Source organism: Tasmannia lanceolata, unplaced genomic scaffold (assembly GCF_043159265.1).
Source record: "Tasmannia lanceolata isolate RefF3 unplaced genomic scaffold, GAP_Taslan_0.1 ptg000037l, whole genome shotgun sequence".
In the NCBI taxonomy this organism is placed as follows: domain Eukaryota; kingdom Viridiplantae; phylum Streptophyta; class Magnoliopsida; order Canellales; family Winteraceae; genus Tasmannia; species Tasmannia lanceolata.
In genome coordinates, this window is record NW_027518714.1 from 1,658,548 (window position 1) to 1,685,678 (window position 27,131).

Genomic DNA, 27,131 nt, shown 5'->3' on the forward strand with positions numbered 1-27,131 from the left:
AAGCATCCTTCCACGTAAGAGATTTTAATTGTGCACGAGCAATCAGCAATCCCCCACCGAGCCAAGTGCATGTTCTACGGATGTCCAACACGTATTTTATCATGAAAATTGGATTCCTTTTTAAATAGGCTACTGATGTTGGCACTACCATGTTTTGGTAACTGCACGAACTCGTATTGTCTTTTATAATTTAAACAGCCGACAAGCCTGAGAGGTTATTACATTTTCCAAAAAGCTCTCCGAAGCCGATTAAAAAAAAGAAAAGACAATGTAAGTCAGTCAAAATTATCAAAATATAGTAGTGCCAATATCAGCTGCCTAACAAAAAACCAATTTCTCGCAGTAGGAGAAACTGGTCTGAAAAAGGTTCCGTCATCATATATCCTGCATTCCAGCTAATATCTAGATTCTATCCTGGTCGGAAAGGGTTACGTGATCTCTCTCTCTCTCTCTCTCTCTCTCTCAAATCCGTTGGATTTTGGTCAGTTGTTTTTTCTCATTTTGATTTGTATTTTCCTCTTTATTTTTGAGGGTTTTGAAAGGTGACTCTGGCCATCACCTCTCGGTGGGTTTTTCTGTTTGTTGCTCTCTTTCTTTCATTCTCTTCGAGAGAGAAAGAGAGGCCAAATTCAAAGAGAATAGGGAAAGGAAACCAACAAGGATCGGGGGTACTTTTATGAATGGAATTTGATAGCATTGAATGCATCTCATCATCTGATGGGATCGAGCATGAAAACACCCATCATCATCACCGTCCATTCTCGAAGCCCCACATCAACATCCCATTGTCCATTTCTCCAGCTACCAGTGTCCATGAGCTGCTCGAATGCCCTGTTTGCACTAATTCCATGTACCCACCAATCCATCAGGTCCGTTTTTCTGTTTCTTCTAGATTTTTTATTTGCTCTCTTGTTTTTTCTTTTTGGGTTTTGCTATATGTTTCCATTCAATGAAAATGTTGCGTGGATGTGAATAATTTTTAATGTGAATTTGATTATCAGATGGGATTTTCCTATTTAGGAAGAATCTGTTGGTATGCTAGTTTTCTATTCATTTTAGTTTGGGTGACTAGATGTTTTGGTGTCTTTACTGGATTATAAAGGATTGCACCATATAAAACTCCTTTATTTATTATGGTGAGGGTAGTGGATTTTGATAGACTTTATTTAATTAAATTAATGTGGAACTGTCTAATTTTGCATATGCCACTGATAGCTATATCAATTTTATTCTGAGATGTGTCAAAGTGTTAATACCTTCTGAACGCAATCATGTTCATATTTTCTTTCAGGAGGTTTGGAAATATTTTGGTTGGCTAAATCTATGGCCTTGAGGATGCTCTCTCCCCATTGATGTGAAACTGTAATCTTTTTTTGCAATGAATATAGTTATCATTCGTCAAACAAAAGGAAGTTTGGAAATATGGGTTATATGTGTTATACATGGTTCAGTTTTAAACTAAACGTTTTTGGTTGCCAATAAATGGGAAAAAATTTATAAAATAAAGGTTGGGTAAACCCAGAACCGGACCGAACCGAACCTATCAAGTTCGGTTCTAGTTCGGTTCGGTTCCAAAGATAAGTGGTTTGGTTCTGGTTCCAAATTCTGGGAACCGATTGCAATTGGTTAGGTTCTGGGTATACCCCAGAACCGAACCAAACTGAACCATGTCCACCCCGATTAGGGAGGGAGGAAATCAAAGAGCTCTATGCTCTTCATGAAATGCCCTCTCTAGAACATTGTGTGAGCCTCTTAGCCATCTAATGACGTTGAGGGAGTCCCCTTCAACCACCACCTTGTTTGAGTCTTTACATTTTGGAGCATCTTAATGCCTTGGTGAATGGCACGAACTTCCGCCTCGTTTATCATACTAATTTTGTTACAGTATTTTTTTTCTTTCATCGACATTGGTTCATCATGCTGTACCTCGGGCCTGTAGCTCTTCTGATATGAAAGGCCACTCATCAAGGCCCAGGAATTGCTGGACATTTTAGCAGTGTGGGATTGATACTCGCATCCAATCAATGTTCCATCTGAGTCCCACACCCCCACCCAACATAAAGGATGAAGTTTCTATGGCTCGCTCCCTCGTTGTTGGATTTTTTGTGCTTCTGTTATGATTGCTTGTTTACTTTATGAATTTGATTTCCATTGCTCTGATCCAATAGGATTTTGTACTTGGGCTTGCCGATGATTTGGGAGATAGAGGAGATAGGAGAGTTCATCTGTAGTCCTATTTTGCTCGATTTTGGTAAATGGCTGGTTTCTTTCCGAGTTTCATTGATTGTGCCAAGTGGTTCTGCTGTTGCCTCTTTTATTCACTTTAGTGAGGATGCCTTGAGTTATCAATTCCAAATCTGACGTCTTGTTTTTCTAAATCTAAATGTAAGTTAAGAGAAACGGAGAAAAAAGAAGATGATCCCTTTCCTTTTTCTTTTTACTTTTTTCGGGGGGAGAATGATGAGAGGTCTTGACCATCAAACCACATACACAAGTAGGGCTCGATGAAAGAGAAAGTACCATGGTATACTTTGTCCTTCCTTAGCCGAGGGAGGGAGGGAGCTAACCTCAGCTAGATTCATTAACGTGTCCGAACGATTTGTCTATTTATGCATCAAACCAATCTCATGTGTCGACTATGAATTCGTTTCGACTCAATTAATCAAAAGAGTGATTAATCAAACTGATAATGAATGAAGCAGTAACTGATTAAGCAAACACCTAGCCTATTCCCCTGCTTTTAGGGTGCGAAATTATTGTTTGTGACTTACTGCCTGGCAACATTCAACATTTAAGTAGTTGTTTAGTTGAGTGGTTTTGTTTAGGCGAGCCTTGGCGCAATGGTAAGGTTGCTCCATTGTGACCTGGTGGTCACGGTTTCGAGTCATGCAAACAGCCTCTCTGCAAAGCCAGGGTAAGGCTGCATACATCTCGCCCTCCCCATACCCCGCAATGGTGGGAGCCTCGTGCACTGGGCCGCCCTTTAGTTGAGTAGTTTTCTAAACTCACTTTTTTTCAAGACTCGTCACAATTTAATGATATATCCAATACCAATGATCTCTTCAACCAACTTCTCAGCTTATTGATGAAAAATGTGATCTGCAATCTGAGCTAACCCTGTTATGGTTGATGTGGCAACAGGAGTTCTTATGGTGACCACTGACCATACAAGGAAGGGTGCATTAGGGGGTTCATATAGATGAGGGCCTGAGGTGACCATCCCAGAGGTGTTGCCATGGTTTTAAATTTTGAACGAAATCCCAAATTTCGGATTTCGGTTAAGACCGAAACCGAAATTGGCGCAAGTCAAAATGTTACAAAACCGAAATTTCTTCATCCCCGAAATTTAAGGATTATCCCTAAAAAATATGAATTTTATTTGTTATTTAATATTATCCCGAAATTTCGGCCAATTTCGCTGAAATTTCGTACGGGATAAAATATTACTTTTTCTCTATTTCGACGGATTTCGAACGAAATTTCTCCTGAAATTCGGTTTCGGTGAGGACCGAAACGCATTCCGAAACCAAAATTTAAAACCTTGGGTGTTGCTATGAGAAACCTTTAGCCGCCTTACTCTTTTATATGTATCCATCCGCATTCCACTTTGTTTTGAAGCCCATTAATCCACATTCGACTTTGTTTTGAATCCCATTAATCCACATCAGATAGAGACTCTTCAACTAAGACACTGCATTTATATTATCAGACTGTTCACGTTTCCCTGGCCAGGTTCGAGACTCTCTTCCCTTCGCCATAAAAGACAGATTGAGAAAGAAACAGAAAAGAGTAGTATAGGCCGGTGCTCAAACCTTCTCTGTAGAGAACTCGTTCTGATCCTGGTATGCACTTTCAAAAACTGATTTGACCAACTCCCCTGTGTTTTCCGACGGGCTTCTCTTCCTATTGATACGACTCTCCTGACAGACAAATCTCTCATCATCTTATTATGGAATCTTTGCCCGGGGAGGCTAAACTAAAGTGCAAATCTGCGGAGTCACTTGTTCGAAAAAATATATTAACGATGCCCTTGCCAAAGGAGGGACTAATAGCATGTATTAATTTTAGTGGGACAAGCTCTACCGATCTTGTAATTCTCTGTTTTTTTCTTTTAATAAATTGTTATCGCTTTCAAAAAAGTCATCACATAGACAACCCATTGCATAATCTTATTCAACCAACATTGTTATGGTATCATGACATTCTTCCCTATAGACGTTCCAATAAAACCTTGGAATTCTGATAGCTAGAAATGTTGGAGCATGACTCAAAAAAAAAAATCACTAGAGATGTTCCAATTCAAGGTCAAATGGCTCGAAATACTTGATCAATTGTATCCCCTTTTTCTTATTATGATCTTTCTCCCCTCCCCTTCTGTCCCGCTTCCTTGATGTTTGAACTCCAGACCTACCTAGCTTTCGAAGGTTTCTAGTTATTCAAAATTATAGCACACTGTAGCAGCTGGGCTACAGACCCGCCTTCTTTTATTTTATTTTCTTTTATGTATACATTTAGCTGCAGTATTCTTGGGATCTTACCTCATCAGAGGTTAAATAGCAATAAATAACCATGTGCAGCCATATGCTAGTAGAAATTTGAAATACTAAAGCCTTTTTTTTATGTTAGTCACTGTATCCACAGATGGGAGTTTTTGTGTGCATATGGCATACGCAATGTAGTGGAAATATGTTCTACTCTAGAACTTTAGCAAATAATTTCTGGAAAGTTGTCACGATGGACCATGTAGAAAACCATGATACCTTTTGTGCTTATAACTTGAGAGGAGCACCTTCCTAATGCATCAATAGATAGAGCTGACATTGCAATTGGATCAACAATCTCATTTGGCCTTGAATTTAGACAAGAAAACTTGAGTGATGCTATTTTCTTGAAGGTATGATTTCAAGTTTGCCGAGGCATCTCCAGAATATTCTTTTTCCAACGAACACGTGTTATTTGCCTTCAATCATTTTATATGACTGTTCAAAAAAAATAAAAAATCATTTTGTATGACTTTTGGAAGTTGAAATTCCTGTAAAATTATTTGGTTGTTTTTGTTGTTTCTTCATTATCTTTTGTTTGGATTGCTCTTTGCATTTCTTGTATGGACAAATCTCGGTCTCCTTGTAGACTCTTAATGTTAATGCATTTTGCCATTCCAAAAAAGTATTGGTTTGCATTTGAAAAAGTAAATTTATTATAATCATTCAAAACATACGTGCAAGACGTCTATGGGAGCCTGGACATGAGAATGCTGAAATGAAGTTGAAAATCATCTCCATTCAAGAAAAAAGATTTAGTTGAAAGTCATTTAATACGTTGAGATGAGTGCTTCCCTTTCTGACCTAGTGTACATTTGAAATCGTTAATCATGCTATATATTGACAACTGAGATAGATCTACTACTAAAAGAAACTGAGATAGACATAATTGATGATGCCACGTCAAATTGGCATATTATTAGGCCTCAAGATTTTTACTTTCCAAAAAAGAAAAAAGAAAAAAAGTACACCTCAGGATTTTACGTTCCAACTCATGTTCTGTATTATCGTCAATGACAACTAGCCTCCTACACTATTTTCTCCTAATAATCTCAATTTACAAGTGACAATGACCATTATTTTCAACATTGGGTGCAAGAAAAGCATTGGAGATTGAGATTGTACCCTTGAGTCGTTTTATTTTATTGAATGGTCAAGGATTTTTTTAAATAAGGACACCGAACTGCAGCCATGACTGAGATGGTCAGACCAAAAGAAAGAAGGAAAAAAAAAGAACAAATCCAAGAAAAACAGCCCCTCGGGCTCAAGGTGCAAGAAAGTCAACAACCTCCAAGCAGGGCCTACCAACTTCTGCTCGGGCAAGACCATCCGCCTCGTTGTCGGCTGCCATTCTGACATGCTAGAAGGAGACAAGAAAGGCCTCTACTCGGCTTGAATCTCATCCACCAGATGCGCAAACCTCCAAGGGTGAAGGTGATCCCAAGCATCCATCTGATTACATTAAGAGAGTCCACCTCCATCACCAAGGCTGACAGAACATTATCATCGGCAAGCCTGATACCTTGAAGGACCGCCCTTAGCTCCACTTAATTAGAATCAACCCTCCCAATTGTTTCAGAGAAAGCCCACTTAATGCCTCTCCTCTCGTCCCTAAGAAGGCCTTTGACTCCTGGAACCATCAATGGTTAACTTATGCTACCCATGAGTCTAAGTAACATAGGTGTACCAATATTTGGGATGGGTAAGCCCAGCAAAGTAGAACCTTCTTCAATAAGAACAATTCACTTCCTTCTATAAGGTGCTATTATCTTTAAATCTCTTGAATTGTCGTTAATAAATATTGCAATGATCTAGTGCCATGTGTAACTGTTCATGGGATAAATCATCTGTTGAATGTGTGATGGTTAAGGTTGATTGGTGATTGAGTTTAATTAATGGTAAAATTGAAGATCTATGTGACTAGGTGTGCAACATACTTGACAAATCCATCTTAGTTTTGATAACGAATGGTATCATCATTGTTGTTGCCGAGAGGCCTGAGAAGCTGTCAACACTTGTGTCTTGGCTAGAAAATCTGTGAATGCTCATTCTTGCTGATTTTGACAAGGTTTCTATCTGTATTGGTTGCATGTCTCTTCTAAATTTCCTTATGAGTCATTTGGCACATGAGAGCTCCATTTCTTATGATATGAAGATGTCATCCAAGATTCATTACTTTAGCATCCTACCCTTTGGCCAAAAATCATGTTTGTCCATTAAAATCATGTATCAGCCCGAGAGGTGTGATTCTGAAACATCTATATGACAAGTGAAAATTTAATGGAAGGAGTGTTGAACTCAGCCAAGTGACTAGCGGTTATTACCAATCCCTGGATCATTTGTCTGGCTTGAGATCAATGATTTCTTGGCTTGCTTTCCTATTTGGCAAGAAGGCATTTTCTCTTTTGTGTACCAAAGGCATAGTGAGATTGTGATGCAAATTCAGTGCACCCATAGCCCTGTAAAACTCCCTCGTGATCTATTCTTAACCCACAGCTGAGGGAACAAGAGAAGAGGCCAAAACAGGACTTATTTTTTTGGTAGGTAGGCTGGGATTGAACCTGCAACGTCAACGTTGAGATACAAAGCCTCAACCAATTGAGCTACAGGCCCAACCCCATGGATGGCTTAGTTTACTGGGTTTTCTCAATAAATTTGTTTTTTTATTCTTGATCTTTTCTGGTATTAGCTGCAGTTAAGGGCGAATTAGGAACAAGGCATGGATGTGTTAGTTTACTTGGTTTTCTCGATAAACTAGTATTGTCTTTTTATTTTCAAATATTTGTATTTTCTTCACTTTAATATAATCTTCTCCAGTTGTACAGATATATAATTCTAACGAATTAGTGTTCTTGCAGTGCCATAATGGGCATACACTATGCTCTACCTGCAAATCAAGGGTGCATAACAGGTGCCCCACTTGTAGACAGGAGCTTGGAGACATCAGGTGTCTAGCGTTGGAAAAGGTGGCTGAGTCACTCGAACTCCCTTGCAAGTACCAGACACATGGCTGCCCGGAGATTTTCCCATACTACAGTAAACTCAAACACGAAGCTCAGTGTAACTTCAGACCATATAACTGCCCATATGCAGGATCTGAATGCTCTGTTGTTGGAGATATTCCTTTTCTAGTTGCACATCTTAGGGATGACCACAAAGTAGACATGCACAGTGGGTGCACGTTCAACCATCGATATGTCAAGTCTAATCCTCGTGAGGTTGAGAACGCCACCTGGATGCTTACGGTATGTTCACATGCATATCTCAAAGATCATATTAATGGGCCCGCCTCTAGTCCAAATTTATCTTCTACTACTATAGATGTTGTGTATGATATTATAGTTTATCAAGTTAAATGAAGGGCAATGATTTTTTCAATTCCCCCCCCACCCCCCACCCCCACCCCCCCCCTGTAACATGATTTGACCTCAAAAACAATTCATGTTAAAGGGGGCGCATCCCTCCTGGGGGGGGGGGGGGGGGGGGAAATCATCTCCCTAAATGAATTCTTATTAAAATAAACAGAAAAAGCACAATTACAATGTCTGGCATGCAGTGCGAAATCTCTAAAATGATATAGGAGACTTGATTATGATTGATTCTATTAAAACAACAAGAATGTACGCAAAATCCATTTTTGTTACACTATATATTTCTTGGAAGGTCTAGAAATCTTGACCGCTGAACTGTTTGGGTTTGGAAGATATGTTTCAGCCTCTGATCTTCGAGAACGGCCTGAATGTTCTCTAGTTTATGCAGATGATGAAAACAAGCTAAGGGCCCATTTGGATACCCCAGATTTTGTATTTGGATTTGGAGTTGAGTTTTCAGTACATAATGAATAGATCTGCCAGCTCATATTGAGGGAGATAGAGAGGGAAGGGGGTAATTCCTGCTGAAGGGGAGAGGTTGAGGAGCCAAGAGGGTGAAGGAAACTGCCAGATCTGTGGATTTCTAATTTCTCATCTGCATAGCTTATTTGGAAATCTGATTTTTTTCACTGTCAGTTGCTGAATTGAAAATCCAAGAATTTGATCGGATCCAAATTACAATGCAAAAATGGCTGCAAATGTGAGAAATCCAAATCAAAATCTTTTCTGCATCCAAACGGGCCATAACATTATTGCAGTATCTTTAAACAAATAGCACTAGTATGGGATTTTTTTTACAAAGGTGGCCTTAATTATTTGGGTAATCTTTGTTAAATTTTGAAGAGAAGATTTTCTATTAATCTTGGATGCATTACAATCAAGCCCAATGAGTGTTTATATAGAGAACACTCAAGAAGATAAACATAGAAAGAGATATGACATGATTTGGGGAGATAATCCTAATCTAATCTTATTACTTAATCTAGCCTTCTTCCTTAATCTACCACCTAATCAAATCAATCTAAAATCCAACCCAATCAATCTAAAATCCACCCCAATCAATCTACAATTTGATTTTATTCTCTAATATGCCCCCTCAAACGTATATGGATTGAAAATCGATATACGTTTGATTACAATAGATATCCCAAAAAAGAAATGTAAAAAATTTGATGCACACTGTTACGATTGATGTCCGCCTGTTGTTGATATTGCTGAAGATGAATTGCCGCCTGTTGTTGAAGAATGTGTCGCATGAAAGATGACGCGCACAGAGCCTCAAAGAACTGAATTGGACTCAAGCAGGAATGGGCGAGTCTTTAGGCCGGTTTTGAATACCGAACCTTCTGGAAATGGGTCACAACGGACCAATGCCTCGATAGGCAAAAGGATGCCTCAATGGGCAAGAAATCATAGGTCGGCAAGTACCGATACTCATGGAAATTGACTCTCTCAGGCACGACCCTCAAGGAATTGAGGCCCCTCAACTGAGTAGAGTGACTATTTTAGGCACGCACCTCGAAGAAAGGCACCTCAACTGAAATAGAAAATCAAAGATTGAAATAGAAGTTGAAAGATAAAGAGAATGAAAATGAAGAGAAGATAAAGAGAAGCGACAACTAGCGGCTTTTGATAGCGAATAGCAATTGTAGAACAAAAATGACATTAACAATTGTTCCGATGGAAGGAAAATGATGAGGCGGATATCAAATATTGGGGGTGATTTCACTTTGAACAAGAGGAAAGGGTGTGCAAATATCATATTGGTGATACACCCCTTTTTTTTTTTTGCATAAGATGAGTTGGGCAGCATCAAAAGATAAACCTTCTTCAACTTTTAATCTTCTTGTTGTTTCAGCATGAGTGGAGGAAGCAAAAATAAAATGGCAGAGAATAGGGAAAGAGGGATACGTTGGATGAAGGCAAGATGAGGAAAAAAAAAGAGAGGACCAAGATCTAGGCTAAGGGGATCAATGTTGGTCCGGACGGACGGCCGATCGGCCGTCCACCTGAGAACGGAAGCACTTGTGAAGAGGTCAAGCCAAGGTCTTTGGCTCTGATACCATGTTAAGTTTTGAAGAGAAGATTTTCTATAATTCTTGGATGCATTACAATCAAGCCCAATGAGTGTTTATATAGAGAACACTCAAGAAGATAAACATAGAAAGAGATATGACATGATTTGGGGAGATAATCCTAATCTAATCTTATTACTTAATCTAGCCTTCTTCCTTAATCTACCATCTAATCAAATCAATCTAAAATCCAACCCAATCAATCTAAAATCCACCCCAATCAATCTACGATTTGATTTTATTCTCTAATATGTTAGAATATGTGGGATCCAACGGTTGGATTGGGTTAAGATCTCACTGTTGGATCATCTTGGAGGTAGATTGGGCAAGTGGCTAAATAAAGCAACTAGATAAATTAGCCAAGTGGATTAGAAGAGGCAAGCAAGATAGATTAGGAAAGTAGATTTGATTAGGTTAGATTAGAATATTCTAGTGTTTATCTCTTTCCATAGTTGTCTTGATTTATTTCTATGTTTATTATGTAAGTGCTCTATAAAAGCACCAATGGATTCTCTTTGTAAGCGTCCAAGATTAATATAATTTTCTATTATTTTACATGGTATCAAAGCAATTCGGTCCTAAGGTGCCTTGACCGCGAAGTTTGCTACACTGTTTTCCGGCGGACAGCCGATCTAGCCGTCCGTCGGGCCTCCTACAATCTCCTACGCCGGACCTCCATCTCTCACTAAACGGCCATATGCTCTCGGTGTTCTTTTCCTTGTTCCTCTTCATTCTAATCTTAGACAGGGTGATTCTCTTGGTTCCGCATAGGAAATGGTCATGCTCTCTCTGTCATAGCGGATGAGAATAGTTTCTCTTGAGTTTCATAATCCCAACTCCCATCTTGCAATTCCCATCTTTTATAAACCTTCTTACTATTGTCCTATGTTTTAAAAGTTACGTGTTGTCGCCTAATTTGTCATTAAAATCTTCCACTGTTTGTTGCCGCTTGTCATTCATTGCCGCCAATCTCTTTGTTTTTTTTTTATATCTTTTTTGCCTATTCCGGCATTGGTCCACAGTGACCCTTTTCATGCCCATTCCGGCATTGGTCCATAGTGACCCATCTCTTGCCCATTCCGGCATTGGTCCATAGTGACCCATTTCTACTCGTCTATTGAGGCTTGAGTATCATCTAGGCCCATGAGGCTGTGATTTATTGGCTTTTAAGCCCTCTTCGTGACACATCAACAAGCGGCATCTTCTTCGGCAACTATCATCAATGATCATTGGCAGCAACATTAGTCTTCATCAAAGGATCTTCATCATAAACTTTTGGAAGTGTGCATCAAATCGGTTGATTTTGATTACATTTGTAATTTGGGGAATTCTATTGTATTGGGGAATTTTTTTATTATTGTCAAACGTATATCGATTTTCAATCCATATACGTTTGAGGGGGCATGTTAGAATATGTGGGATCCAACGGTTGGATTGGGTTAAGATCTCACCGTTGGATCATCTTGGAGGTAGATTGGGCAAGTGGCTAAATGAAGCAACTAGATAAATTGGCCAAGTGGATTAGAAGAGGCAAGCAAGATAGATTGGGAAAGTAGATTTGATTAGGTTAGATTAGAATATTCTAATGTAATCTCTTTCCATAGTTGTCTTGATTTATTTCTATGTTTATTATGTAAGTGCTCTATAAAAGCACCAATGGATTATCTTTGTAAGCATCCAAGATCAATATAATTTTTCTTTGATTATTGAACAGTTTTATTAGATAATTTTGTCTGATTCTTGTGATTATGGTTTGCTGTATGTGTCTCTTTTCTTGCTTTCTATTTTCAGGTCTTCAACTGTTTTGGGCAGTACTTCTGCTTGCACTTTGAGGCTTTCCAGCTTGGCATGGTGCCCGTCTACATGGCATTTCTTCGCTTCATGGGCGATGAATCTGATTCAAGGAATTTCAGTTACAGTCTTGAGGTAGGAGCCAATGGTAGGAAGCTCATATGGGAAGGCATTCCTCGGAGCATCCGCGACAGCCACAAGAAAGTCCGTGACAGTCACGACGGACTCATAATCCAGAGAAACATGGCGCTCTTCTTCTCTGGTGGTGACAGGAAAGAGCTAAAGCTGCGAGTTACTGGGCGGATTTGGAAGGACCAACAGAACCCTGATAATGGAATGTGTATACCCAACCATTGTAGCTGAAAAGTGCGCAAATGCGCCCCCCCCAGGCGCACATGTATTGATCATGTTGGTTTGTTGTATGTGTAACAATTAATTGGTTTTGTTTCACTATCAGCTGGAAGTGTACTCTTTTGGTTTGAATTATGGATAGAGATGTTGGGATTCTTGAAAGATATGGATGCTGAGGTTGTGAGCTTCTATTAATTGACTAATAAGCTATTTTTTAAAGTGCACTGAGCTCAATAATGAAGGATTTTCTTGATTTATTGCTTTTCATTCTTGCTCTTGTCTCTACAATTTTAAAGACATCAGCCTTGAGGTACCAAATTAGGTTTACCCCAAATAGTATTCTTTTTTAATGTTCCATTTATTTTTTTTGTAATGAAGAATCAAAGAATCGCTCCAGAGAATGGCAATTTGCACGAGTTCTCTTTCACTGCGGATTGAACAGGTGGGAAACGGGAGAATCAGAATCTCCAAAAGCGACTCTGATTCTCCTGTTTCTTTCAATTTTTTGCCATTCTCCTCAGCAGGAAAACGTCAGAATCCCTTTCCGTGATTCGTGAAGGATTTGCAGTCAACGTAATTTTCCATTCTCTAGAGTTCCAGAATCACTCCAGAGAATGGTTATCCAACGGCCTAAGATCTACATGCCATGTGTACTGGATTAGATTTGGTTATTGAGAGTTACTGCAAAAATAGTTGAACTTAGCGAATTTGTAATGGGAAATGATATCACCACTACCATATTTTGATGATCTCACTCACTTTATTAAAAAGTAAGGTATGGCCCTCACCATAGGATGATCCAAACCGTCCATTAGATGAGCCACAGCCTAAATAAGTGTTGCCCCAAAAAATCATTTCCATAGGTTGATCCTAACCATCCCATCTATAGATGGACTGAATATTAGAGGGTTGATCCTAACCCTAAATAGATCGGAGGGTTAGGATCAACCTATGGAAATTATTAACCTATCTAGACCGTGGCCCATCCAATGGACGGTTTGGATCATCCTATGGTGCGGGCCATACCGTACCTTTTTAATAAAGCGAGGAGTGCGATCATCAAAATAAAAATATAGTAGTGGTGATATTATTTTCCTTTGTAATTTGCACCATCTTCAGTAGAGTCAGTGACAAGTTAGCAGAGGCGTTATCAAAAGGGTTTTAGCGCTCTCCCCTCCAACAAAAAGAACTCGTATTCATGGCAATCAGAAATTCCCAACCTACTTCTTTAACTTAACCTCTCATATTTTAACTGGGTTTTGTGACATGGAGGTTTTTAAGGCCTCCGTACTTGAAAACAACGTTGTTTTCTGTGGAGTTTCAGCTTTCAGACCGAATCTTTCTTATTCTGCAAATCCCTACAGGAAAAACCAAACATGTATTAAAAGAAATCGTTTGAGTTTCCTTAGAAATACCCCAATTTGGAGTTCTTCTTCTCCCTCTAATGTCTCCAAGCTACGAATTTCAGCTCACTTTGGACGGTCTACAAAGCGGCGAAACTCGTTGAGGAAGAAACTAGTCGAGGAAGAACAGGTACGTACTAATCCGGATGTTTCTAATTCAGAGTTTATTTTGAATAACCCTAATTACATTTCTGAACAAAACAACAACTTCGAATTGAATTCGAATTACGAAAATCCAATAGAGACTAGTTTTAGGGCTAGTGGGAGCGATATAGTTGAGGGTGATAGTGTGGAAAAATCAAAAGTTTTGGGGGAATCTGTTTTGTGGAGTAAATTGGAGAATTGGGTTGATCAGTATAAGAATGATAGTGCGTATTGGGGAGTTGGGTCTAGTCCGATTTTTACAGTTTATCAAGATTTGGGTGGGAATGTGGATAAGGTTTTGGTAAATGAGGATGAAATCATTAGAAGAAGTCATGTTGATCCGTGGGCTTTTAAGCGGCAAGAACTCAGGGAAGAATTTGATGATGTTTATTCGAAGATTTCTCGCGCGAAGCTTATTGCGCGAGAAATTGAGACTAAGGAATATAAATTTCCAAGGAATAGTACAATTGCAAAGTTTGTAGCTAAGGGCAAGCAATCATTTTCGCTTGAAGGTCTCCGCTCCGGTGTTCTTCGTGGCCGTTCGTTTTCAAAGCTCCCGCAAGTTGGGTTTGTGATGCTGTGTGCTTGTTTTGTTTTCTTGGCAATAAAGAAAATATTTGTGATTGGAAATGATGAGGTGGAATTGACGAGGGTGGAGAAGGAAATGCTAAGGAGAAAGATCAGATCGAGAATGGAACGAGAAAAGATGGAGAGTGGTAATGTTGAAGTTATTCCGAATAATTTGGAAATTTCGATGGAATCCAATGGGAGACCTCAGTTGGATAAGAGTGAACTTATAAAGAACATTTCGAAATCAGAAACATTTGAGGAGAATGTAAAGATATCAGATTCCTCAAGTGATGTGTCTGCTTGTGTTACCGATTTTGATGTTAAAATTCGAGAGATTCGAGAAATGGCAAGGCGGGCTAGGGAACTTGAGCGACAGGATACTTCCCAAGTTGAGAAGGATGGAGAAGAAAATGATCTATCTTCAATGTTGCAGGATATTAAAGATGACAGTGGTTATCTTGATTCTAACTTTGACACAAAGTCTGATGTAGTAAGAAGGTCAGATTTTGATACTATCTCTGAAATTAAATCACAGTTTGATGACAAGACGAACGGCGAGTTGTCCGTGGAGATGATGGACGATAAGATGCACAAAGATAAGACTGTGGAGGTTCTGAAAGACCTTTCAGATGGAGAGTTGGAAAAATCCCTAGGAACTAATGGGACTATTAAACATGTTTCTGCAGGCAATCCTAAGACAGACGGTGTGCGATGCTTGAGTGAAGTATCGGGCAATAGCGACTCTCAAAGTGACACTAGGACTGAAAGTATGAAAGGTTTGGAAGATAAGGAGAATCTTGTACAATATTCAAATGAGAGGGAGAGTAGTACCTTAAGTACATTGGACACCAGAGAAGAGGTAAAATTACGTAATAGTTCATCTTCTTCAAGTGAAATTTCAGTCAAAATGAAGCCTAAGATCATACGATCAGTCAAAGAAGCTAGGGAGTATCTGTCTCAAAGACAAGGTATTCCAACAGATAAAGGGATGCATGAACAGGAAGTGCAAGATAAAAGCCCATTACTTGAGCCTGATGTTCAGGCTATGGGAAATGCTGTAGAGCCTAATGGAAAGGCAAACCAATCATTCAATGAGAGAAGCAAAATTCTTGAATTTCCTAAGCTTGAAAAGACTGATCCTTCATTTTTCACGAGTGCTTCTGAAAATTTTCATTCGAACATAGAGCGATCTGATGATGATGCCTTGTCGTCTCAGGTTTCTGCTGATGCGGATAGTGTTTTGGATGCAGAACGTCTTAAAACCAGGCAAAGTTGGATGGAGAAAAATTTTCATGAATTTGAGCCAATCGTTAAGAAAATCGGCGTTGGTTTTCAAGACAATTACTTGATGGCAAAAGAAAAGGTACAAGAACAGTCGAGTTTAAATGCTGGTATTAGTCAACTGGGGCTTAAGGAAGACGATGAGGGGCTTGGATGGATGAAAGATGATGGTCTTAGGGAAATTGTCTTTAAAGTCAGAGAAAACGAGTTGGCAGGACGGGACCCATTTCACTTGATGGCTGATGAAGATAAACAAGCATTTTTCAAGGGTCTTGAGAAGAAAGTTGATAAAGTGAATGCGAAAATGTCGGATTTGCATGAGTTGATCCATTCAAGGGTTGAAAATCTGGACTACGGAGCAGGTATTGAGTTCTTTGAGTCACAATTAAAATTCAATGTTGAATATTTTAATTTGGGTACTATGATTATTTAACTTGTTGTCCCATTGCTTTGAATTTTTCTCAGCATTGTTTGTTTTATTAAATAGTCCCAGTAAATCAATCATTCTAATTTGAGTCGTGAAAATAAACTATAGGTTCAAGAAAATGCAGCATGACATTTTCCAAAGTAATAATATTAGTACTGTTGATTTTTTCTTAGATGGTATTAGTTTGGATGATCCGTTGGAGAAAATTGTACCTCGCTGGAAAGGTCCACCATTAGATGAAGACCCCGAATTTCTTAATAACTTTGTAGAACATCGGAAGAAATTCGTCTCCGAAAACCTTGGAAAATCACAACCTGTAAATGGGAACGCACAGAACATCCTTAAGAAATCAGGAGAACTACCTTCTTCTGATGCTATCACCCCTTCATCGGCAGTCGATAAAGTTAGGCAGGTATCTCAGAATGGAGTTTCTACAAATCCCAAGACAGTTATAGAGTCGAGTGATGGTTCTATTAGAGCTGGCAAAAAATCAGGGAAGGAGCATTGGGAACACACAAAGAAATGGTCACGGGAGTTCCTGGAAATGTATAATGCAGAGACAGATCCAGAGGTTAAATCTATTATGAAGGATATGGGAAAGGATTTGGACAAATGGATTACTGATAAGGAGATACAGGATGCAGCTGATCTGATGACTCGGATACCCAAAAGGAAGAGAAGATATTTGAAGAAGAGATTGGAAAAGCTTAAAAGAGAGATGGAAATGTTCGGGCCGCAAGCAGTAGTCAGCAAATACAGGGAATATTCTGAAGAGAAAGAAGAAGATTATCTGTGGTGGTTAGATCTTCAATATGTACTGGTAAATACAAAATTTCATTTTTTTAAACTACCCTATGTTGTCTTTCTAATTTTTTAAGCAATTTTCTAACAATTGGATTTCCAAAAACTTGCAAATTTACTATTGTTTTATCATTTTCCCTTTGTTATTTGCAGTGCATCGAACTTTACAGAATTGAAGATGGTGTCCAAAAAGTAGGGTTTTATTCTTTAGAGATGGCTACAGATCTTGAGTTGGACCCAAAGCAATACCATGTCATTTCTTTTGAGGACCCCGGAGATTCTAAAAACTTCTGCTATATCATACAAGCTCATTTGGAAATGCTTGGAAATGGTCATGCTTTTGTTGTTTCACGACCTCCAAAGGTAAACTGTTGGCTGTTATCCGACATGGGTTAAAATATGTGGATGTTCCTTCTGTTCTATGCTTGTGGTCTCTGTTGGTATACATGAATTGTTCATGAGCTACATTATGATCTAATAAGGACCATGGATACGTATTTCTTTGAGTATAGACCAGTCCGTTAAACTTTGAAAGAATGTTTTAGCCTGCAACGTACTTCCTTGTCACTTCTTTGGTAATTTTAAGTGTACACGCTTGCCATAGGATCTAAGCCCTAGCGACAACTGGTTAATCATGCGTTTTGTGTGCACTAATATAGTTTTTTTTTCCTAGTGGATGTTTTGTTCTGCCTAAAGTAGAGTGCTGAAAATATATTCAATAATATTCTTTCTTATTTCAATAGCATTCAATTTGATGCTATTCTCTGGAATTCATGGCTGAACCTTTTGAACTCTTCTGTGTGTTATTAATTGTGTAGGATGCCTTTCGGGAAGCGAAGGCCAATGGTTTCAATGTCACTGTGATCAGGAAAGGAGAGCTGCAACTCAACGTGGACCAAACATTGGAAGAAGTGGAAGATGAAATAACCGAAATTGGAAGTAAAATGTACCACGATAAGATTATGCGTGAACGCTCAGTGGATATGGGTGCCATAGTGAAAGGTGTATTTGGTGCTGGCAAATCCACCAAGAGAAGGTAGCTGTTTTGTCCACTTGGAACTAACCTTTGGTGAACCAACTCTGCTTTTAATTTGTGGGTTGGGCTTCTCTTTTCTCCAATGGAGTCTCATGGGATTTGGCAGTGATAAGTGTCACTTTATCTTGCAAAATAAACATGCATAATTAGCTTCAGTGATAACTATGCTATAAGATCCCAAATCCTTGCTATTCTGTCATGTTCTTGCCATTGAATTGTAAACTAAATATTTATTTGGGTCCTTTCCTGTATAGGAGGTCGAAATTGATGCTATCAAAGCGTACCGACAACTGAATTATACAATATCAAAACGGTTCAAGAACTCAATGGATCAATTTCCATCTAAGGTAATGTATCTTCTCCGTGATGTGGGATTTTTGTCCAGTCCTGTTCTTTTGGCTTCTGGGACTGAATATTTTACTTAGCAAGTAGATAGCATGGATTGTGAGTTGAATAATAAAGTTCAGTCTCCTAATTTTCTGTTCTCGGAATCTGTTAGCAATGCTTTTCAAAGATGCAATGGCTTATACTGTGTGATTAATTTTACCTGCTATCTATTTTTAATAGATTCAAATGGGGGTTATTCCCTTATTTGCATGTAAATCTTAAGTACTTAAATTACTTTACATGTAAATACTAAGAAGAGGAAGAGAAGAGGACTAGCAAGAGACAAGGAGGGTAGATAGGAAACGCACTTCCCATAGAGTGAGAATCGTGTTTCCCACGTTTCCGAAATGGGATTCCCAAAAATCGAGAATCGAGAAGATTTTTGTTTCGTAATCGGTTTTCGGGGAATCGAGATTCCCCATTCTGAGTAGAGGTTCCTGCTTCCTTGTTCAAAACTCCCCCACATCATAGTGGACTCCCCGGAGTCAACTCCTTTTTACCTTGGCCGTGTTCTTGTCTGAGTCCGCATTTTGCACTTAAAGTCAATTAAAACTCCTTTGACTTTCCCCAGTTATGACTGTGTCAACTGACTACGTAACCGCATCAACTGGGTACTCGACCGCATCGGGCCAGGTCAACTAGGATTTGCTTTGGCCATGTTTTGACCCGCATCAACGTTTTGAAACAGTGGCATATATAAGCTTTTTATACACGTTTTTTTCCAATGGTAAGCTAAAAATACATGTTTTGATCATATTTATGTTAGCACATGTAAAACTTTATATATGTGTCTCATGTATTCAATAATTTACAGTTCCTGAGAAACAAAAAACACAAAAAATGTCTGCAGAAACGATCAATGTATTTCCTTTTATTTCATTTTTTTTGGGATTGGGTATTGGCAGAGTTCACTCTAGTTTTACTTGATCCCTATGCCTCAAGTTTACAGGGTTATGGTTCTTTTTGGTTCAATTGAATTAGTGGCGTTCAATTGAAGTTTGTGCATAACATCTCAAAATAGTGTTGTTGAATTATCTTTTTGTTTCACACTTTCACTTATATGTCATTGATGATATTGTACATGTATTATATGATGAATATAAGCTTTTATCCTCTTTCTTTCCTTATCTACTGGCTAATCACAGCTAAACCAGTCATGTTGAGAATTGCTTCTAATTTCCTCGTTCATCTCTCCATGCCAGGGAATTTCCCTTTGGCTGATGCAAGTGATTGACTGAACTTTATACATATAACCCCTCAAAACCATCAAAACCAAAACTTTTGTTGAATTATCTTTGTGATTCACCTATTCCATCATGGGGAGTTTTTATATGCTGTCCACGTGTTTCTGAACATAAGACTGCCGACCTTTTAAGAGGCTATCCTTGGATCAAATATCAAGGGTGACTTGGTGCTGGAACTTTAAGTATCTACTCTTTTTTCCATGTCGCAAGATATTTTTGTCTACCATATAAATGCTCTTATTATTCATGGCTGTCCATGCGTATAGTATAAGATACCTACTACTACTACTACTACTATTCAGTGACTCATACATAGATGTCTTGTTCAGTTCTAGGAGTACTGTATAGTGTATACAGCAAATGTGTAGTATGATACCTTTGCTACCAACTATGCATTCTTTTTCTTTTGAGAAAATTAGTATGAAGATTTATTTTGAAGGATAATGGGTAGAAAATTATGAGATGGCCCATAGAAGAAAACATAAAAGAGTAGAAACAAGGAATAAAGGAAAAATCCACGCCCGAAAACAATACTAAAGGTGCTGCTTGTTTGAAAAACGCCCGAGTCAATCATTGACTTGCCTGAGTAAGCAAAAAAACTTGCCACATTAATCTTTGATCGGCCCTAGTCGACTCGCTTTTTCATCGGGCAAGTTCTTGTCCCGGAACGAGGTTTTAAGCAATAGTCTAAACCTCCCTACACATCCTTTCTCAAGCTAAGGAGTCTCCCACTTTGTTAGCACTTCAAGGGATATGATTTAAACACAGATCAATGGCCCTTTCTTAGTTATGCAATATGTTTATTATATTAAAACTTTACTAGACAAGAATTGAATGTAAGTATTTGGTAATTCTTGGTTTATCTGTTAACTTACAAAACAATATTTTCAGTCAGAATTGCGTTTTTCTCTCTCTTTCAGTTGCTGTTAATACCTCATTAGATTATAGGGCACTTTACTTTGTTATGTTAAGAGACTAATCAAAAGTTTGTACGTATAACATCTGAATGATATCTTTGGGATATTTTATGCTAACTGTGAGTATATGTTCAAACCCACCAGCAAATGCTGCATGGTCTGAGCCCTTTTTCAAATGGCATTACACCTTTTTTAATGGGATTTGCTAGCGTCCATCGTAAAAGGCATTTCACGCATTTCACGGAATGTGTGTTGCATGTGAGAACGGCCACATGGGCTCACTTTCCAACAGATTTTGTCGTTATTCATGAGGTGGCTGCTCTCACATGCAACAGACGTTCCACGAAATGCCTTTGCAGACGCTAGCAAATCCCTTTTCTAATTAGCTTTTAATGGTTCTTACAATCCCCAAAATGTTCTCAAAAACCAATCTAAGAAGTGTGAGTGAGTGGTAATTTCATTTCCCTAGCTATTAATGGCTTAAACAGAAAAAAAATATAGTGTTCTAAATTAACGGAATCATATCCATATTTAAACAAGAGATGAGCAAAGATTAGGTTAGGGTTTGATTTAGAGTTTAGGTTTTAGATTGTTTAGAATTTGGCTTCAGGCGACTTGTATATAGTCCAATAGGGTTAGTTTTTGGCCATGTTTGGCACTTCTCCATGATTTGTTTTACGAGATGTTTTTAAAATTTTCTATAAAAAAAAGTTCATGGGAGCCCGTGCACGTTACTGAAGAGAAAAGGATGCAAGGTCTAATTGACCCATCGTAAACATGCGGAAATTTCTTTTACAGTTCTCATCTTTTCAGGGATGAACAGCATTTCAAATACAATATTCCTTTCTTTTCTTTTTTTGAACTTGTGTGAGAATGTATTAGAAAGAGGGTTAGCCTCGACGGGGAGGTCCAAGCATGGCTCATGGGGTATTGATAATGAAAAATTTCCAATGACGTACAATTCATCACATCTCTCATCCCATCTCTGGCTAAACGGTCTGCCTCGCTATTAGCCAAGCGACATACGTGCTTAAAACGAACAATGTGGCCTTCTAACCGGTCTCTAATCTCATCAAACAACTCCACAAATCTCCATGGGTGAGGCCTATTACTGTGGGACATCTAATAGTATTGAGAGAATCTTCGTCAACTATTTGCCTATCCAAATCAGTAATCCTAATACAATATTCTTTTATTGCAGGAATTTTCTGGAAAAGTTTGGAAAGTAAAATATTTCTAAATTTTCTTACCTTTTAATGGAATTTTCTTACTTTTTTTACACAAAAGTAGATGACTAGAACCAACCCTATTCAATTTTTACTTATAGGAACCTTCAATTTATAATGAGAAAACGGTTTCTCATTGTTTGGGTGAGAAGTTATAATGAGAACCATATGTGTAGAGAAGTTATCTACACACTAGCTTAAAATACATTGGAGGGCATATTGTTTGGGTGATCCAAACCATTCATTGATTGGCCCTCACACATAGATAGGGTGTCTATAAAAAAATCAGCTACATAGGATCATCCCAACCCTACGATTTGTGGAGGTTAAATGGACTTGTATAAACCTTCACAAATCTGTCCATTTTTTGCCTCCATGGTTCGAAGGGTTAGGATGATCCTATGGAGCTGATTTTTTGTGGACACCCTATCTATATGAGGGCCAATCAAATGAATGGTTTGGATCACCCAAACAATGTGGGCCTCCACTATATTTTAAGCTAGTGTGTAGATAACTTATTTACAAGTGTGTAGAAACCGTTTTCTCATTTATAATATCCCTCTAAATTAAACATAATCATATCATTTTCCTTCTAAATTGTAGAATGAAAAAAAAATCCTTCAAAAAACGAAAGATGTTTTTTTTGCAATCTAAACAGGGCATAAAAGTGTCTGCGTGGTTGATGTAGGTCTGCAGCTAGGGTTACTCCAGTGGAGAAGTTGGGCCATTAATATGAACGAATGATGATGGGACGAATGAAGATCCTAACCATTACTGTAGTTTATCAAGTGACAATGTTAATGTTGCAGATGTAAAAGTGTGTTAAATAAAAATAATAATAGAAGTGATTTCTAAAAGATGTCCTGTTTTGGTTTTTCTCCTTACAAGAGTCATTAAGGCCATGGCCCATGGGTAGGGTAGTCGGATAAGGAGAGAGAATTGAGAGGGCAAGATTGAGATGAGCGTGTGAAGTGGCTAAAAATCAGTAAAAAGTCAATCAGATTTTGAGAAGAGTTTTTTGTTTCCTGATTTGTTTTTTGCCAATTCTCATCAGTTGGAGATAATAGTTTCCTGTTTTTTGGTAAAAACTTTTTCTTGAACAAAGAATGTGATCTTCCTAGAACTCTACGTCAAACATAGGCTAGAGATGTTTTTGAAGTACACATCACACTGAAGCAAACGATAATCAGTAGAGTGGGAGGATAATTTTTTGGAGAATAAGTAGGTTAAGATATTTATTCATGCATGTATCTGTAATTGGGTGACAAATCCTTTGTAAAGTTGGTAGAGAAATGACATTTTTTTGTTTTTTGAGAAAAGAGAATGGCCTGTCTTAATCAGATTAAGATTATTAAGACATATCAGGGAGGCCCATATTTGGGATGGATAAGCCCACCTTATTCATTCGAATCGGCCTTATTTGCAAATTAGGTTATTTTAAGCTAAGCTTATGTACAAATGACACATTAAGACCACTTTCAAAGGCATGAAGTAAGTTACATATAAAAATTATTATAAGCTTTATTGGCATATAAGACGATACCCAAATAATTTTCAACGGTATTCAGAGAGGCCCATTGAATTTGAGCTAACATGATATAAAAGCTGCCTCATCCAGTAGTGGGCCCAGCTTTCGTAACAGAAAAAAACAAGGGGCCCGCAATGATATTGTCACTCCCCCCTGCAGTACGCATCCGCTCCCCCTTTTAACGTGATATGACAATATGGGGCCAAACAATAATCTAGGACTAGGAGCTTTTCAATGGTGCAAGTGTGTAAAATGCCCGTAGAGTCCCAAAATTATTGTGGGCCCATGTGAATGGATGATCTGAACCATTCATTTTTTTTCTTAGCATTGTTAGAGTAATTAGGTCAAGCAAGAGGTTGCTTGAAGCATTACACCCAAGGTATCTAATTTAGAATACCAAGTTTGTTGCCTCCAGCCCCTATATATAAAGATACACTAGGGTTATAAGAGGTTAATGGGCTCCAGCCTAAATGGACCACTACACCTGATCCATTACCTATTGGGCTTATATTAGAACATACATGGGTTATATTATATACCCAACAATCTCCTCCTATGTTGTCCATATAGCACAATCCAATAGATAGTTAATGTGATGTCCAAACAAAATTATTGAATCATCCATATCACCATATCAATAAAGATCTGTAATCCAACTGAAAACAAAATACTTTAAAGAATAACCAAGAGTTTTAGAAATAATCTAAACTCAAACATAAGCAGTTTCACATGTGGGTGAACTATTTAATCAACTGAAAAGAAAATAATAGTTCTCACTGCTCTATAAGGATTCACTCATCAAGTAAGTCATTATCATCAAGATCCAAATTGAGGCAATCTCCTCCATTTTCGCCAATTCCTGTAAATTACCAAATATGAATTTCATTAAAATGAATCCAATCATTTGTGTATTTTACTAAAGTATCTAGTTCTACAGAAAGAACTTAGTACAATTTCATAATGGCTGAAAAATAAATATCAATATCAATAAGCATCAATGTCAAGTTTCAATCAAGAACAAGACCTAAACAGTTTCTTTACAAAGAACCATTCCATGTTTCCATTTGGAATGTTACAGGCATCATATCCAAATTGAGTTAAGCTGTATCATCAAGTTTGGAATGAAACAACCTTTCCCAAGAAGGACATGTCATCAAATGTGGAATGACATAAAAATAATTGTAAACATCATTGAAACATATCAAGTGCTTATCTTGGCCAAGATAGGGAGATTCGAAAAATTCAAAATAATATGAATGTAAGTTAAGACACGTTGTGGACCCCGATCCGAGAGGGGCAGGGGGACGTGCCCCCACGCGCGAGTCTCAGGATCATCCACGTGAAGGAGAGCTCCACCAAGGAACTCTCGAAAGAGTGCCCCTTACAGCATGAGCGGCGATGTCAAGTGAGATACCTCTCGATTCGGGGACCAGCCCGGATTCGAGACGCACCTTAAACAAAGAAAGAGTCGCCATCCAAGGAAGTAGGCCCTGGATCCCATGCTGTGCTCTATCGCAACAGATAACCAGAGATATAAAAGGTCCGTGCCTGATGACGAATGGGGAAGGGGTTAGGCGCCCCCAATTCGCCCAAGTGCGAGCACCTGGTCTCTTATGCCATTTATTATTAACTTTGAAGAATTTTGGGCGAAAATCATGTGAAATGGGAACGAAGATCCCCGAGATAACGTCTAGCTAATCATGCATGTCTCGGAGATGAATAAGAAGCACCCACAAAAAAAGATGAATGACATGCCACCTAAGAATAGCTAGGTTATGAGTGTCATGCCTAATTGGTGTCTATGTTCTGATGGGCAAACGCATGCATGCTACAGCTAAAGGTATAGGATCTGTACAGGAAAGTAAGAAAACACAGCAAAAACATACAATATGACAAACCCTAGACTCTAATGCGATAATTGACTCGGACCAAGATGGCCATCCATCTTAGCTGCACTACGTATCCCGGCCTCGGGAAGAATCAGAGCCAACGTAGTTCGGCGACCTATGCTAAACTACAATGCCTAACCCTCTAGGACCGCTATCCTAGACTCGACCAACTAGACCTGACTAGTTTTTAAAGCTTCTTGCGCCATTGCTTAAGTTCAAGTGAGTGGTAATTTTTAGGACTCCCTATATGCCCTAACTAATGCAGGTGGACCTACACCCTAAGTGTGACTAGGCTGCGTGTCCTAAGGAAAACCATGGGCTATCTAAGCGCATTCTAGTCTAGTCATCGGCTCGACTAAGTGTCTAACCGACCACGACTTGAGGCCTCCTAACTCTAGGGACACTCACACGACCAGACATGACAAATCCACAAGATTAGGACAGACTCCTAACTCTAAGACACCCCAAACGCCTAGGACAGCCTCCTAACTCTATGGGAAGATCTTTTGAAAATTGTTTGCAAGGTTATTTTGAAGGATTTTTGTATTTTGAGAAGACTTGAAAGGTCTTGAAGCTTATGAAAGTTTTCGAAGTTGTGAAGGATATTTGCAAAAATGGTGTGTGAAAATAGTGTAAAAAGAAAGGGTGACTGGACTCAGGATGCCAGCAGCACGCCTGAGCTGCCTACGTACCCCTCAGCTAGGGATCAAGCCATCCGTAGTTCGGACTAGATTACTCCTAATGACTCGAGATTTTGAGGTTTTTGATTTTTAGATGTTTTTGAGTTTTTGAGTGTTTTTGAAATGCTTTTTTTTTGGAATTTTTGACACGAGAAGACAGGACCCTATCATCATAAGGGTACGACAGACTCCCGATATCCCGCAAAGGTTGGACAGCATCCTATGCTTTGCGGGGGGGAATGAACAGAATTACAGCTCCGCAAGGGTTGGACAGCATCCTATACCTTGCAGGAGCGGATAAAATCACATGACTTGATGAGGGGTTCGGCAGAATCCTAACCCCTATGATGATAGGACAGACTCCTAAAAGACTGAAGGACTGAATCCTATGCTGAAGACTGACTTTGAAAGACGGAAGGACAGACTCCTAAACCCTCTAGGACTGACTCTAAAGAGGAAGAAATCCCTTAACCTGCGAAAACTCTAAGGCAGGAAGGGAAGGGGTTGGCTCAAGATACATTCCGTCATAGCCCAGACCCGACAGAAAAATTCTGAAATCGATGGACAATATGGGAACCCTGAGATCTAGGGAAAAATTCTAAAACTAAGAGAAGCCTCGAAAGAGAAGGAAAGCGAAAGATAATGGCGCTCAATAGCAGACGAATCCGGCATATGGGACAACTCTTGAAGTGGAAGGGGATGTCATTGACCTCATTTTTGGTGAGAAAAAGGGGAGATAAAAGTACAAGCACAGGGCACTTTGACACAATATCCGCTTCGGACGACCTTGAGCAAGATAGGATTCAATACAGGTTCTACATTTCTGGGCCCGAGACTAATGAAAATGACCAACATATTCATATATATTTCTTAAAGAATATATACCATAAATCAATGCGACCGAACCCGCGCTCCCCAGAACTAAAATTATAAGATCAGCATAAACAGAAATGAACAGGGGCTGAGTCACAAACGGCACGGGCTGAGCCTGTGCTGAAACAGGGGGCAGCAACGGACTAGTATAGTGCTGAAACAGGGGCAGCAACGAGGCCGAATCTGTGCCGAAACATGGGGCTGAAATAACTAAATGAACTTACACCACCAGCCCTCTATACCTTTTCCACAACATCAGATGCCCCATTATTCGGAAATTAACATGCATGTACTTAGATCAGATACCGCTCAAACAATGACCAAAACAAAAATCCAAATGTAGAAGGATCGGTTATCGTTACCTAAAGCATGTGACATACTAAACAAATGTAAATATAAAATATATATGAAGGAAAACTGAGGCTAACTCTAGCAAAGCTTAAATTAGCAACTATCTCTTGAAGGCACTATTTTCTTTGAAATAGGATCTTAAAATAGAGAAAGGGATGTACCTGAAGATCGCAACAAACTCAGTTCTGATGGCGGGATGCCAGAATGGGATGATCGGTGGAAATGGGTGTGATTGGTGGATGGGC

At 38.8% G+C, this 27,131-nt stretch overlaps 2 protein-coding genes across 4 annotated transcripts; both read left to right on the forward strand.

Annotated features, from left to right (window-relative positions):
- The first annotated feature begins 372 nt into the window (after positions 1-372).
- On the forward strand, positions 373-12,396 carry LOC143860600 (E3 ubiquitin-protein ligase SINAT5-like). 2 transcript variants are annotated; one of them, XM_077371323.1, is made up of 4 exons: positions 373-481; positions 611-869; positions 7,400-7,786; positions 11,779-12,396. In XM_077371323.1, exons 2-4 carry the CDS (start codon positions 681-683, stop codon positions 12,139-12,141), a joined length of 939 nt encoding a protein of 312 aa, XP_077227438.1. In that variant the 5' UTR covers positions 373-481; positions 611-680; the 3' UTR covers positions 12,142-12,396. The 2 variants fall into 2 exon arrangements, with proteins under 2 accessions (XP_077227438.1, XP_077227437.1); XM_077371322.1 differs by having other exon boundaries at positions 391-869.
- Positions 12,397-13,222: 826 nt separating this feature from the next.
- Positions 13,223-19,673, forward strand: EMB1703 (embryo defective 1703). Of its 2 annotated transcripts, XR_013239814.1 has the most exons (6): positions 13,223-15,889; positions 16,128-16,774; positions 16,909-17,118; positions 17,574-17,791; positions 18,046-18,138; positions 19,381-19,673. XR_013239814.1 is itself a non-coding variant. In XM_077371623.1 (5 exons), the coding sequence occupies exons 1-5, from the start codon at positions 13,396-13,398 to the stop codon at positions 18,083-18,085; spliced, it is 3,609 nt and encodes a 1,202-aa protein (XP_077227738.1). In that variant the 5' UTR covers positions 13,223-13,395; the 3' UTR covers positions 18,086-18,276. The 2 variants fall into 2 exon arrangements, 1 of the variants encoding a protein (XP_077227738.1); XM_077371623.1 differs by lacking the exon at positions 19,381-19,673 and having other exon boundaries at positions 18,046-18,276.
- The last annotated feature ends 7,458 nt before the right edge of the window (positions 19,674-27,131 follow it).

Bases quoted from the DNA above. Each gene is read 5' to 3' on its own strand.
- LOC143860600 (XM_077371323.1), top strand. From the start codon at position 681: ATGGAATTTGATAGCATTGAATGCATCTCATCATCTGATGGGATCGAG. The intron at 870-7,399 runs GTCCGTTTTTCT...GTGTTCTTGCAG, and splicing joins TGTACCCACCAATCCATCAG to TGCCATAATGGGCATACACT. The intron at 7,787-11,778 runs GTATGTTCACAT...TTCTATTTTCAG, and splicing joins ACGCCACCTGGATGCTTACG to GTCTTCAACTGTTTTGGGCA.
- EMB1703 (XM_077371623.1), top strand. From the start codon at position 13,396: ATGGAGGTTTTTAAGGCCTCCGTACTTGAAAACAACGTTGTTTTCTGT. The intron at 15,890-16,127 runs GTATTGAGTTCT...ATTTTTTCTTAG, and splicing joins AAATCTGGACTACGGAGCAG to ATGGTATTAGTTTGGATGAT. The intron at 16,775-16,908 runs GTAAATACAAAA...TGTTATTTGCAG, and splicing joins TAGATCTTCAATATGTACTG to TGCATCGAACTTTACAGAAT.